Source organism: Oreochromis aureus, linkage group 20, assembly GCF_013358895.1.
Source record: "Oreochromis aureus strain Israel breed Guangdong linkage group 20, ZZ_aureus, whole genome shotgun sequence".
Lineage (NCBI taxonomy): Eukaryota > Metazoa > Chordata > Actinopteri > Cichliformes > Cichlidae > Oreochromis > Oreochromis aureus.
The window spans coordinates 17,234,056-17,249,635 of record NC_052961.1 but is presented as its reverse complement, the minus strand read 5'-3'; the positions used below and the strand labels follow the sequence as shown (position 1 = coordinate 17,249,635).

The 15,580-nt window shown below is 38.6% G+C and overlaps 1 protein-coding gene across 2 annotated transcripts in view; it reads left to right on the top strand.

The window, feature by feature from the left end:
* The first annotated feature begins 2,365 nt into the window (after positions 1-2,365).
* The window catches only part of LOC116322632 (deoxynucleoside triphosphate triphosphohydrolase SAMHD1-like), an 83,217-nt gene continuing 70,002 nt past the window's right edge, over positions 2,366-15,580 (top strand). For both annotated transcript variants that reach the window (XM_039604234.1, XM_039604233.1), the window contains exons 1-6: positions 2,366-2,417; positions 8,348-8,408; positions 8,505-8,568; positions 8,953-9,113; positions 9,306-9,520; positions 9,780-9,883. In XM_039604234.1, the coding sequence (XP_039460168.1) occupies positions 8,536-8,568; positions 8,953-9,113; positions 9,306-9,520; positions 9,780-9,883 (513 nt within the window). In that variant the 5' untranslated portion in view covers positions 2,366-2,417; positions 8,348-8,408; positions 8,505-8,535. The remainder of the gene's footprint in view (positions 2,418-8,347; positions 8,409-8,504; positions 8,569-8,952; positions 9,114-9,305; positions 9,521-9,779; positions 9,884-15,580) is intronic.

Genomic DNA, 15,580 nt, shown 5'->3' with positions numbered 1-15,580 from the left:
TTAGCTTTATTTTGATACCAAGATTGTTTACAAAGAGTTTTCAAGCAGGAACTTCAGGAAGATCTTTGGGGCTTAAGAGGTTAAATTGGCATGATGTTACAGTCTCAAAAGTACAAAAATGCTAGGAGAAAGTTCTATGGGTGAAATGCTTTTAGTTGCAAACAGTAAGAGAGGCTGATGACTGAGAAATGATCATTTGTTGGTGCTGTAAAGTGTGTTTCTCAAACAAAATATGAAACTCTCATATGAGAAGGCTAATGTAAAAATAAAAATGTGAATACATAAATACCCAGTGATTCCAAGCATAAGTGTACACTGGACAAACAGGATAAAAACAACACAACGAACCTTGAGTGACTGTTCCACAAGTATTTCTTGTTTTAAACTCATGTCTTCCTCATCATCATGTTTTCAGTTTCATTTTTGTTGTGCAATTAGCCACAACTTAAAGATGCCCTGTAGAATATTTCCATAGCCATTTAATCACAAAACAAATTGGGAAGAAAGAAAATGCAAAAGCTGAAGTAAATAACGTGCTGAAGGAGAAAAAAGGAAAGGCAGGAGACAGCGGTAGCGGTAGCTACCTGTACTTAGCATGTAACGTTAGTTGCAATCTTTACAAGAAAAGTTAAGTCTGCAAAAATCTGACCCTAAATAATTTATACCGTGTGAAGAACACATTATAAATAACAATATTACATAAACATGACCTGGTCATCTGAGGTTGGAAAGGTAGGTAGAAGAGTTTGAAGATGGAAAGATGGCTACTGGCTAGCTTACCTTTGAGGGTGTTTGCGCTCCAGGTGCCTGGTGAAGGCTGAGGTAGTCCCCGCTGTCTCGGTCAAGGAGACTTTGCAAAATCTGCATTTTGCCGAATGCTTCTTTTTTGCATTTACCGAAAACTCTTTGTGTTCTATGAATGCAAACTTTATGACAGACAAAGTCGCTGACATTTCTGTAACTTACTGTCGTAGTTTACTGCTCAATCTAACGGGTTGCGTTTAGTTGTGTTCGAAGGGCATGAAAGGCGAAATAATAATATGCCACAATATGGAGGGATTTGAGCATAGCTGAGCCACTGTGTGACAGCTGAGCAGCGAAAGGAAATTAAGTGAGGAGCCTGACTTAAAATTCCTGACTTAAAATTCTTGCTGATGCTACAGCAATAGGACAGTTTTTATGAAAAATGCCTTTAAGTCAACAGACCCTGAATCGACAAAAAGCCCTGAGAGTGATCCCACAGCTGAGGATTATTTTGGGATTGGTTTTTACCTGTAGAGTGAAACCATTCCGAGAGCAAGTCTACCCTGTTGGACCAGGAGAGTATGTCTTTACAGGAGGTGCTAGCTGGTCCACGTGATGATGCTAAAAGCCAGCCTAACATTTTATATACACCTCCATTGTTATATAGGCTGTCCTCACCAAGCTAAAATTGCCAACAGTGTTTGCAGTGCAACATTATTGGTATTAAATAATATTCAAGTTATTTTTTGCTTTTTATATTTGAGCTAGTTATTGCAATTCAAATAACCATGTTTACTATTCTGACCTTGGCTTTTCAAAGCTGGACAGATCACTGGTTACTTTTGCAGTATTGCCTACTGTCTATTGTTTTTTTTTTTGTTTGTTTTTTTGAAAGGCTAAGAAAAGGTTACAGAATACTGAAAGAGGGAGGCTAGTAGCTGAGCAGGCTGAGACTAGAGGAAAATCAATTTAAAAGTACAAAAAGCCTTTTCTTAAGATTGTTTATTATGTTCGTACTAGGCTTGTAGAAATATGATAAAGGCAATTGGATTTGGAAGCCAGAGGCCAGAAAAATTAAGGCCTTTTATTACTTTTCCAAACCTATTTCAGTCCCGAGACTCGGGTGTTTGATGTCATTTTTTTGGTCATAGGTTTTCCATTTTCCTTTCTAATACATTCACAATTATTTCTAATAACAGAATTATGAATACTTGATTGAAAATAAACAATGATCCTACACACAGGTGTCACAGTAGTAATGTAACAATGTGGAATTGGGTAATCGAGAGGAGGGAAAGTGCCACATCCACAAAGAGAGAGACAGAAAAACAGGATGAGAGCAAAGGGTGGAGGAGAATCATAAAACACAACACGATTGTTCAGAGCTACAAATACACAATTATGAAAATTATTAGTAATTATGAAAACAGTATTCTCTTTCTGAAAATAGATTCACTAAATCCTCTGCACAGGTATTGCAGCAGTGATCCCAACGCCACACCCATAGATACGCACACACACACACACACAAATAGAAATACAGAAAGCACAGGGGGAGGAGACTGAACACCAAACATCTCTTTATATAAAGAGGACAGCTTGAAGTGCATCTCATCAGTAACAAGGACATCCTTTTCATGCAGACTGAAGTCAGATTCATTGCTATTGCGAAGGTAACTGACACAAACATACATTACATGTCTCTTGATAATCGGATTTTAAATTGCAATTATCACAGATGATTGTGTGAAAATGATTGCCAATGTGTCTGTAATGTGTTATTGATAAAGCGTCATTAAGAAAGCAGACATAAAGAAGAAATATGAGTATAATGGAAATTACATTCTGCAAAATGTTTCTGTTGTTTACAAACTTGGTTTCATCTTATTGCTGAATGCATCTTTACTTTATACAAGTATTTATATGTTCTAATTTCTGCATGTGTTGAACTAATAATTTCTCTTTTTCTCTTCCCTTAATTTTTACGAGGAAATCCAAAATATTTACTTAAGATTGAATTCGTTTTGATTCCACATCATTTTTGTCATCTATTGTAACACAAATCTATTTGTTAGTGTCAGAATTGTTCAGTTATTCGAAAGTATAATATATTGAGTACACATGAGTACTTTAGGCACTTTAAGTATATTTTCATACTAGTGCTTAGAGGAAATACTACTACTTTGTTCAAATGCTATTACTTTTGTAAACTTGCAAATACCTGCTGTACTATATGCTGACTTAAGTCAGTGATACATTTTGTAAATTGCTCAACTTTAATGAATTCCACCCAAAATATTAATTCTAAACATTTTTAAAAGCATTAAGGAAAAACACAAAGCATAATTCATTAACCAAGCATTTGTACTTGAACTGGAAAGGGGCAAGAAATCAGAACACAGTTGACTGCAATTTGCAGTGTACTGTAAATTGGCGATCGTGGCTCAAGAGTTGGGAGTTTGCCTTGTAATTGGAAGGTTGCCGGTTCGAGCCCCGGCTCGGACAGTCTCGGTTGTTGTGTCCTTGGGCAAGACACTTCACCTACCGCTTACTGGTGTTGGCCAGAAGGGCCGATGGCGCGATATGGCAGCCTCGCTTCTGTCAGTCTGCCCCAGGGCAGCTGTGGCTACAACTGTAGCTTGCCTCCACCAGTGTGTGAATGGGTGGATGACTGGATGTGTAAAGCGCTTTGGGGTCCCTAGGTGGGACTAGTAAAGTGCTATACAAATACAGGCCATTTACCATTTTACTGACATATACAGTAGAGATTTTACACACTTTAACTTTAAATTATAATCTCATCTGGGTGATACAAAAAAACACTGTTTTGATAGAGTTGCAGTTCAGAATTTTTTCAATAATATCAGTATGGAAACAAAACATTTTCATACATTGCAAGTAAAAACAGGGTACTATTTAAATTAAGAGAGGGGAATGATATCAGGTAGTTATTTTTTAGAGAATAAAAAGCTTGCCCCTTTTAACACTTCTAATTGTTCTACCCCCTTACTTCAGTGTCTTGGTGAAGTTAAAGCCTGGATGTCAAATAATCTACCCCTGCACATCAGACAAGCTCCTACTGTCAATCTTTTTAAATCTTGTCTTAAAACACATTTTTATTCACTGGTTTTTAATACAGTATGAGAGTTATTTGGTATTTGATGTTTGGTACTAATATTATAAGTTATTTAACTAGTTATTCTGTATTTTTGTACAGCACTTTGATCAACATTGCTCTTGTAATTAAATGTGCTACATAAATAAATAAATAAATGATAAACGAAAGGACTATCCTGTCCTAAAGGCTTGACATCTGAGAGCATTCTTAACTTGCCATTATTGCTAATAATAATAGTCTAATAGTCACAGTTGTAGTGATGGGATTTCCGGCTCTTTTTGGAGAGCCGGCTCTTTCGGCTCCGAACCGGCTCTTTAGGTTGTTTTGTTGCTTTAATTAATTTATTATTAACAATAACATAAAATTATGCACAAAAGTAATTACTAATGTAAAAAAAGTGGTTTATTTATATATGTTTATATATAAATATATGCGGTGGCCCCTAGAGACAAAACACGTACAAACTCCAAAAAGCACGTACAAACTCCAAAACACATTTCTAGCATGAACTGAACTTCCAAAACAGAGCTACCTAGATCACTTAAATTACACAGTTGAACGCATGAAAGCATATGTGTATTGTTTGTGTATTTATACATAAGTATTCATATATATTCAAATATTTTTTTAAAAAAATGTTCATTTACCTGTTACCACCACACACCAAATCCGGTCATTAGTACTTGCTGGGTTGTGTAGCCACTAGGTAACAAAAGCTCAACACTGCGCCTAGCATCCTGGAGCACTTCTGTTGTCTTTTGTACATGTTTTGAGTTTTTATGTGCTTCTGAGTTTTTACGTGTTTTGGAGTTTGTATGTGCTTTGTCTGTAGGGGCCTACGGTGGCCCTGAGAGGCCAAACGGACTGCAACTTCAGAAAACACTTGCAAAAAGAAAACACTTGCAAAAAAGAAAATGCTGCAAAAGAAAACACTTGCAAAAAGAAAAATGCTGCAAAAGAAAAAACGCTGCAAAAAAGAAAAATGCTGCAAAAGAAAACACTTGCAAAAGAAAAATGCTGCAAAAGAGAAAAATGCTGCAAAAGAAAAACACTTGCAAAAGAAAAATGCTGCAAAAGAAAACACTTGCAAAAAGAAAACGCTGCAAAAGAAAAATGCTGCAAAAGAAAAATGCTGCAAAAAGAAAAACGCTGCAAAAAGAAAATGCTGCAAAAGAAAATGCTGCAAAAGAAAAACACTTGCAAAAAGAAAAATGCTGCAAAAGAAAAACACTTGCAAAAAAGAAAACGCTGCAAAAAGAAAACGCTGCAAAAGAAAAAATGCTGCAAAGAAAACGCTGCAAAAGCACACAAAGCACAACGGAAATAGGAAAAAGACAACGGAAATGTTTCTGGGAGACAATAACCGGACGGACCAGTTGCACGAACCAAAACATGTATGTATGGCTGTATCCCAATTCAGGGACTGTTTCCCAATTCAGGGTCTGCAGCCTTAAAGTACGCAGCCTTAACAGTCCTTAAGGGCCGCACTCAAAGACCGCTGAGGCCGGCTTGTAGGCTTGTGAGATGGGACGGTCTAGCCTCCGTCACTGCCCAGGTTGCCTAGCAACCATGATACTAACAGCTGGAAACGTTTCATACAGCTTTGTTTGACAGAAATGAAGAAGAACATATTTTGTACATTTGTTTCTACATGAGCTTTGTGTGATTTGATAAGTATCTGAGGCTGATGATTTTGGGCTTCATTTCTGTACTGAACAGTCATTTAAGATTAGCTAGTAAATAACAATTAGCTCATGTTGTTCATGAGACTAAAGTCATCTCACTTTGGTAATGTAAATATAATATGGCCAATATTTTATTAATCATTATTAGTTATTACAGCAGTGAACATGAACTCTGTGCCAAACACTGAGCTTCAGTAAAGATTCAAGTTGCAGTTATTTATATTTCCTATCACCTTAAATCTTCACTCAAAGACAAGCATCTTTGACAGTGTATCTATAGATGTATTATATATAAGAGACAAATATTGTTTTTTTTAATATGTTGGCATTACTAAATTTGGCTCAATGCTTATATATGTGTGGAAGAAGCAAATGTACGAGCTGTGATAACTGTTTCTGAGAGAATGAAGAGTAGACTGAAATATTAAATATTCCTTTATTGGGTGAGAAAATCAGACCATGTCATAACTGCTTTAAGTCATGCAGAATAGATATCAGAGCCTTAAACAGGCTGACTTCTGCTAAATGGGTCAAACTGGGCAGAAAGTATACAAACACATAACATCCTTATAGAATATGATGTAACACTATAGATCAACTTACCTCAGAATATATAAAGCATATAAACAATTACAGCAATATGATGCAACAAACACAGCAGTGCTACTAATCCAAAATACTCAAAGCTTCATAGAACTGAAACAAACATTTATTTTAGCTCCATTCTGCTGCTGATACATACTTTAGGTTTCTGAATATTAAACTTGTTGCTGCCTTTCATAGTGTGTAACTTGAAGGCCCTGAGTACTTTCTCCCACACTGAAAACACTGGAATGATAATATTATTTGAACATTACCTAATAAGACTGATTCAGGACAGACAATTAGTTATGTTAAACTTTCCTAGCAGTCCTTCACAAACAGGGAACAGTCTGTCTATTCTCTCCATCTGTCAGCTGCTGCTGGCTCTTCCTCCTCCTCTTCCTCACACACTGCTGAGTTTGTCCTGGTGGATCATCAGGGGTGCAAAGCCTCACAGATGATGTGCAGCAGTGGGTCCCTCAGTCTGTCCTCACTCTGGACACTTGCAGTTGTCACACATGGAAATCAAATGTGTGATAAGCTGCAGGATTCAAACACAAGTGTAACTTATAAATACATGTTCATACTTTTATTCCACAATCAGAGAGAAAGAAACAGAGAGAGAGTGCAGGACAGACAGACAGGTGACAGTCTCAGGTGTATACACTGCTACAAAACAGCACAAGAGAAGGAGGATTTAGTGTTTGTGTTATTACGAGTGCTAAACAAGAAGAGTTCCCAGATGGTGCAGTGGACACATGTGTGACTCCTGTGATTAAAGCATCTTTCTTTCAGCTTAACGATTGAACCGTCAGCTCGTTCAAACACACGTTAAAGTCCGTTTGGCTCGACACCACCGAACAGAGGCAGCAATATAACATAGCTAACCTTAACAGTGCAGTGAATCCTGCTTGTGCCGTGATATTCAGGACTGCAAACCGAGCAGCATCACTGACTTTCAGCTTGTTGTGTTTGTGGATATATGACTGACTTTAATTATCCACAAAATCATCAGATTCTCTGTAAGATTAAGGTCGACTATCTAACGGCGATAAAGTAAAGGCTTTAAAACAAAGTAAATGCTGAAAGTACAAACATCGCTAATGTCACATAACTTTGCCGGCATGTGGCCAACAGTAATGTTTTAATGTTCCTCATTATTAAACATTTGCACATAAATAAGTGACATCATATTCAGAACTTACTTTTGAAAGTTTACTCTTTGGCCGCTCCACTTCTTTGAAGTGTCTCCCAGTGCACTTGTTAGCATGTTTTGGTTCGTGCAACTGGTCCGTCCGGGTATTGTCTCCCCAGAAACATTTCCGTTGTCTTTTTTCCTATTTCCGTTGTGCTTTGTGTGCTTTTGCAGCGTTTTTCTTTTTGCGTTTTTTCTTTTGCAGCATTTTTCTTTTGCAAGTGTTTTTCTTTTGCAGCATTTTTCTTTTGCAAGTGTTTTTCTTTTTGCAGCATTTTCTTTTGCAGCATTTTTCTTTTGCAAGTGTTTTTCTTTTGCAGCGTTTTTCTTTTTTGCAGCATTTTTCTTTTTGCAAGTGTTTTCTGAAGTTGCAGTCCGTTTGGCCTCTCAGGGCCACCGTAGGGGCCACCGTAAATGTACTTTTATTTATTCACTCCACATAAAATGTAATAAATAAATCATATAATACAAAAACCAACTATTCACATTTCAATTTTTAACTATTTAAATTTTCTGCTTTTTCCTTTTAAACAAATTTAAAGTGAAACAACACAAAACACTGCAAACCACAACACAATTAAATATAAATTAAAATATGAAAACAAAAAGAAGATGCATATTCTCTGTCATATGGGCCTGCATGAATAAACTTTCTGAATCCTTTATCATCTGCAACTGAAAATAGTTCTGGATGATTACTATACCTTTCTAATGTGAAGTTGTTGTCCCTGGCTCTTTCTCTCTCTCTCCCTCATGCTCTGTTCCTGTGCTAACTGTGTAACTACCGCCCCTCCCCCCTCTTCCCAGCGTAAAGCACAAGACTCATGAGCGGAGTGGGAAAAAAGTGCAAGAGAGAGAGAGAGGGTGAGAGAAAGAAAGAAAAAAAACAGGGATCGCGATAAGGAGCCGGCTCGCGTCGTTCACGTCAAAGATCCGGCTATAAGAGCCATTTCGTTCGCCACCGACCCATCACTACACAGTTGATAGATCACAGGGCTGATAACCTTTTCCTTATGTACCCAGAAAACAACATCACTGATCTTCGTCAGCTAATTCCTGATCAGTTGGAGAAAATTGGCATAGAGTAAGTTTATCCATGTTAAAAGAAGTTGCATTGTTCACTCGGTTAATTTAGTATGTTTCTGCTATGCTTTCTTATGTTTTTTAATGTACTCTATAGGGATAGTATCCATCTTCCAATCTACAACACTATGGAAAATCAACATGACACCGAAGAAAGCAAGGTGATTTAACATGACTCTCGGTCTTCATCTTACAATAACTGATAAATTGATGAAACCCATTTTTCTAATTTGATACAGTATCAAAAATATTCAAAAGGACAAGGATAAAATATCCTTTAGATTTCCTCATGGGAAAATACATTCTTTCATTTAAAATGTTTATTTTAAATGAAAGAATTTTGCCATTGCCACAGTAGAAGGCATGATCCTACAAGAACATTAGCCTAGCATCAGCCTCAATGCTTACTTACCACTGTTTAAAAAGCACTGAATTAAATATAAAAAGACTGAGACCTGCTACCTGTTCTTGGGTAAGAGCTGGAAATAGTCTAATTCTTTTTTGTCTTCTTGTAATGTTATGTCCTGTTCTTTTTCTTCACAAAGGTGTTTAATGATCCCATCCATGGCCACATCGAGTTGCACCCACTTCTTGTCAAAATCATAAACACCCCTCAGTTCCAGAGACTACGAAACATCAAGCAACTTGGGGGGGTTTATTTTGTTTATCCAGGAGCATCTCACAATCGCTTTGAACACTCGATTGGGTATGTCCACTGGTTTTCACACATTTACACCTAATTATAATAAAAATCCAAAACAAGGGACAGACTGCTTTATAAACTTTATATACTTGACATCAGATTTTTTTTACGATTTTTAGCAGTGTAGTACTGTACCGACTGAAAACAATTAAGCCAACGTTCTAAAAAGTGTGTGTCCTACATTTTACTGTAAAGGGTGGCACATTTAGCAGGTGAGCTTGCAAAAGCTCTGAAGGTGAAGCAGTTGGAGCAGATCAAGCGAATGGAGGAGTTGGAGAAGATGAGCACGAACCTGGAGGTTGTGAAGTTTGGACCTGAGGATGTGAAGAAGTTAGCGGAGTTGAAGGAATCACTGATCAGTGACCAAGATGTTCTCTGTGTGCAGATTGCCGGTCTTTGTCATGACCTAGGTAAGTAATACACATACTTTTTGTATCATAAGTATTATGTTGCAGATAGCCATCATAGGGTGTTATTAAACATGAAAGTAAAATGAAACCATCCCCATGTCGAGTACTATGTTGACTTAGTCCTAGCCACATCAGTGGTCAAACAAAGTCTTAAATGAAAGCAGAAAATAAAATCCATGTGTTTAACAGGATCAACATTTAAGAAGTTATCTCAAATCACCCTGTTGTTCATATCATATGTTTATTTTGTCATATAAAGGACATGGGCCCTTTTCTCATTTTTTTGATGGGATGTTTATGGATGCAATCAAAAGAGACAAAAAAGGCAAAGCAGACAAAGAAGTCATAAACAAAGAATGGACGGTAAGAGTTTGAAATAATAATTGGAACATATATATAGAAATTTAAATAATTAAATCACAGTAAAAAGCGATCTGAGCTTTAGAGGCAACTGGTTTAAAACTTTGAAGAACTATGTTTCCCGATGCTAGGGTTCTTAGTTTCTGTAATATTTTGGAGTTTTGATCCCTTCGTTAATATATAATCTATAACGTTAATATAGTCATCAGCAACTAGTGGTGCAACGGATCACAAATCTCATGGTTAGGATCGGATCACGGTTTTAAAGTCACGGATCGGATCAATTTTCGGATCAGCAAAAATAGAAAAAAAAAAGACAAAAATTCTACTCGGCGTTTACTTATTTAAGTATTTTTTGCATATTAAAAAACATTCAACTGAAGACTCATTTCACGCACTTATATAAAAACAAATTAAGGTGCAATATGGACATTATGGACCATGCTGGGCATCCTCTGCATCCTCTGCACAATACTTAAAATGTGCCGTTCCCTTGTATTCTTATTCCTATTTATTCTATTTATCCCTTTTGTATTCTCTGTATTTATAAATGTGTATATTTGGTATATTTCTGCTCACATTCTGCAACTTCTGTTGGTGCTGTGCTACTGGAAACTGAATTTCAGTTTGAACCCACCCAAGGGATAAATAAAGTTTCATCTAATCTAATGTAATCTATAGGGCAGTACAGGGCTTTGTATCTACCACTCCGCTGTTATATGACGAGCGGTCACGGTCACGAGGCTTTCCGTTGCCCTGGAGCTCCACCCATTTGTAGTTTGAGCAACAGAAGATGCCCGGGACAGTTCAGCCATAACTTTAAACTTTTCCTGCTCATACATGCTTGGAACGATCTTGTCACTGAAGTGGACGCGCAACGAGATATCATAGCGTGGCTCAAGCACGTTCATCACAGTTTAAACCCCTTGTTTTGCACAAAAGACGACGGCCTCCGGTCTGTAGCTAAACAGCCCAGTAGCTTTAGTAATAGCTTTAGCCCGGTCGGACTGGGCAGCAAAGGGCTGCTTAAATGCCGCAAACTCCTCTGCTCCTCCACTTGGACCGCTAGCGCTGATCATAACTACCGCTTGACAGACTGACCGCGCCCACCATACACATACTTTTTTTTTCTTTTTCGAATCTTCGTGCGTACCGAACCGTGGAGTGGGATCGGTTCGGATTTCGGATCAACCGTGATCCGTTGCACCACTATCAGCAACAGTTCTTGGAGATCATGTTTGTTTTTTAGTTACAACTCTGTATTTTTGTAGTTGTTTTGAGTGCAAACTACTTATGGGAAAAATAGGCTTGGTGGCGCTGTCACTTGGTGTTCGCTCGCTCTGTGGTAGAGTATCACTTCCTGTTCCTGCTCAAACACAGTGCTGTTTCTGAGTAGCTTTTCTGCTTAGCAATTTAATTTAAATCTTTGATACATCCCTTTTCATAGTATAATCTTAACGTGCTTCATCTGAATCACCCTTTCTGTGTACTCACTACCTAATTTATAGCCAAAGTATTCACTCACTGTCTCTTTACTGTTTCGCTAGCTTAGCTCGTAGTCGACTCGTTAGCACCATGGCTACTTCACCTGTCCCTCCTGCACTTTCCTGCTCATTGTGTCAGATGTTTAGTTACTCCTCGGCCTCCTTTAGCAGTAATGATACCTGTAACAAATGTAGCATATTTGCAGCTCTGGAGGCCAGGATTACTGAATTGGAGACTCGGCCGCACCCTTCATTCACCTGTAGCTAGCCAGGCCCCTGTAGCTGGTGCAGCCAAGATAGCGTAGGCCCCGCTAGCTGTTCCCCGGCAGACCCCAAGCAGCTGGGGAAAGAGGGCGGCTGGGTGACGGTGAGGAGGAAGCATAGTCTTAAACTGAAGCCCCAGGTACACCACCAACCTGTTCATGTGTCTCAACTGTTTTTCCCCACTCGGCGACACACCCGCCGGGGTCAAACTCTGGTAATTGGTGATTCTGTTCTCAGACATGTGAAGCTAGAGACACCGGCAACCATAGTCAATTGTCTTCCAGGGGCCAGAGCTGGCGACATTGAAGGAAATTTAAAACTGCTGGCTAAGGGTAAACGTAAATACAGATCATAATTCACGTCGGCAGTAATGACACCCGTTACGCCAATCGGAGGTCACTAAAATCAATATTGAATCGGTGTGTAACTTTGCCAAAACAATGTCGGACTCTGTAGTTTTCTCTGGTCCCCTCCCAATCAGACCAGGAGTGACATGTTTAGCCGCATGTTCTCCTTAAATTGCTGGCTGTCTGAGTGGTGTCCCAGAAACGATGTGGGCTTCATAGATAATTGGCAAACCTTCTGGAGGAAACCTGGTCTTGTTAGGAGAGACGGCATCCATCCCACTTTGGACGGAGCAGCTCTCATTTCTAGAAATATGGACCAATTTATTAAACCCCCAAAATATGACTATCCAGAGTTGGGACCAGGAAGCAGAGTTGCAGTCTTACACGCCTCTCTGCAGCTTCTCTCCTCCTGCTACCCCCAAAACCCATCTTCATTGAGACTGTGTCAGCTCCCAAACAGACAAAAAACAAACCAAAACCCAGCAATAAACAACTTAAACATAAAAAGTCACAAAGAAAGAACAATACAGTATCCACATCTGAACCAAAGAGTAAAACAGTGAAATGTGGATTATTAAATATTAGGTCTCTCTCTCCAAGTCTCTGTTAGTACATGACTTAATAATTGATCAACAAATCGATTTACTCTGCCTTACAGAAACCTGGTTGCAGCAGGATGAGTATGTTAGTTTAAATGAATCAACACCCCGAGTCATTCTAACTACCAGAAATCCCGAAGCACAGGCCGAGGGGGCGGTGTGGCAGCAATTTTTCACACCAGCCTATTAATTAACGAAAGACCAAGACAGACTTTTAATTCATTTGAAAGCCTGATGCTTAGCCTCGTCCACCCCAGCTGTAAAACTCAGAAACCAGTCTTACTTGTTATCATCTATCGTCCACCTGGGCCTTACACAGAGTTTCTCTCTGATTTCTCAGACTTTTATCTGATTTAGTGCTCAGCTCAGATAAAATAATTATTGTGGGTGATTTTAACATCCATGTAGATGCTAAAAATGACAGCCTCAACATCGCATTTAATCTGTTATTAGACTCAATTGGCTTCTCTCAAAATGTAAAAGAACCCACCCACCACTTTAATCATACTCTAGATCTTGTTTTAACATATGGCATAGAAACTGAACATTTAACAGTGTTTCCTGAAAACCCTCTGCTGTCTGATCATTTCCTGATAACATTTACATTTACAATAATTGATTACACAGCAGTGGAGAGTAGACTTTATCAAAGTAGATGTCTTTCTGAAAGTGCTGTAACTAAGTTTAAGAATATAATCCACCCACTGTTATCATCTTCAATGCCCTGTACCAGCACAGAGCAGAGCAGCTATCTGAACGCTACTCCAACAGAGGTCGATTATCTTGTTAATAATTTTACCTCCTCACTACGTGCGACTCTGGATACTGTAGCTCCTGTGAAAACTAAGGCCTCAAATCCAAGTACCTGACTCCGTGGTATAATTCTCAAACACGTAGCCTAAAGCAGATAACTCGTAAGCTGGAGAGGAAATGGCGTGTCACAAATTTAGAGGATCATCATTTAGCCTGGAGAAATAGTTTGCTACTTTATAAGAAAGCCCTCCATAAAAGCCAGAACATCTTACTATTCGTCACTGATTGAAGAAAATAAGAACAACCCCAGGTTTCTCTTCAGCACTGTAGCCAGGCTGACAAAAGTCAGAGCTCTACTGAGCCAACAATCCCTTTAACATTAACTAGTAATGACTTCATGAACTTCTTCACAAATAAAATTTTTATCATTAGAGAAAAAATTACCAATAATCATCCCACAGATGTAATATTATCTACAGCTACTTTTAGTACCATCGATGTTAAGTTAAACTCTTTTTCTCCAATTGATCTTTCTGAGTTAACTTCAATAATTAATTCCTCCAAACCATCAACGTGTCTTTTGGACCCCATTCCTACTAAACTGCTCAAAGAAGTCCTGCCATTAATTAATTCTTCGATCTTAAATATGATCAACCTATCTCTAATAATCGGCTTATGTACCACAGGCCTTCAAGCTGGCTGTAGTTAAACCTTTACTTAAAAAGCCATCTCTAGACCCAGCTGTCTTAGCTAATTATAGGCCAATCTCCAACCTTCCTTTCATATCAAAAATCCTTGAAAGAGTAGTTGTCAAACAGCTAACAGATCATCTGCAGAGGAATGGCTTATTTGAAGCGTTTCAGTCAGGTTTCAGAGCTCATCACAGCACAGAAACAGCTTTAGTGAAGGTTACAAATGATCTTCTTATGGCCTCTGACAGTGGACTCATCTCTGTGCTTGTCCTGCTAGACCTCAGTGCTGCGTTCGATACTGTTGACCATAATATCCTATTAGAGCGATTAGAACATGCTGTAGGTATTACAGGTACTGCACTGCAGTGGTTTGTATCATATCTATCTAATAGACTCCAATTTGTTCAAGTAAATGGAGAGTCCTCTTCACACACTAAGGTCAATTATGGAGTTCCACAGGGTTCAGTGCTAGGACCAATTCTATTTACATTGTACATGCTTCCCTTAGGCAGCATCATTAGAAGACATAGCATAAATTTTCACTGCTATGCAGATGACACGCAGCTCTATCTGTCCATGAAGCCAGGTAACACACACAATTAGTTAAACTGCAGGAATGTCTTAAAGACATAAAGACCTGGATGGCGCTAACTTTCTGCTTCTTAATTCAGATAAAACTGAGGTTATTGTACTCGGCCCTGAAAATCTTAGAAATATGGTATCTAAGCAGATTCTTACTCTGGATGGCATTACCTTGGCCTCCAGTAATGCTGTGAGGAACCTTGGAGTCATTTTGACCAAGACATGTCCTTCAATGCACATATTAAACAAGTATGTAAGACTGCTTTCTTCCATTTGCGCAACATCTCTAAAATTAGAAATATCCTGTCTCAGAGTGATGCTGAAAAACTAGTTCATGCATTTATTACTTCCAGGCTGGACTACTGTAATTCACTATTATCAGGATGTCCTAAAACTCGCTGAAAAGCCTTCAGCTGATCCAAAATGCTGCAGCAAGGGTACTGACAGGGACTAGAAAGAGAGAGCATATTTCTCCTGTTTTGGCTTCCTTCATTGGCTTCCTGTTAAATCCAGAATTGAATTCAAAATCCTGCTCCTCACATACAAGGTCTTAAATAATCAGGCCCCATCTTATCTTAATGACCTTGTAGTACCATATCACCCCATTAGAGCACTTCGCTCTCGCTCTGCAGGCCTACTTGTTGTTCCTAGAGTATTTAAAAGTAGAATGGGAGGCAGAGCCTTCAGTTTTCAGGCCCCTCTTCTGTGGAACCAGCTTCCAGTTTGGATTCGGGAGACAGACACTATCTTTACTTTCAAGATTAGGCTTAAAACTTTCCTTTTGCTAAAGCATATAGTTAGGGCTGGACCAGGTGACCCTGAATCCTCCCTTAGTTATGCTGCAATAGACGTGAGCTGCCGGGGATTCCCATGATGCATTGAGTTTTTCCTTTCCAGTCACCTTTCTCACTCACTATGTGTTAATAGACCTCTCTGCATCGAATCATATCTGTTATTAATCTCTGTCTCTCTTCCACAG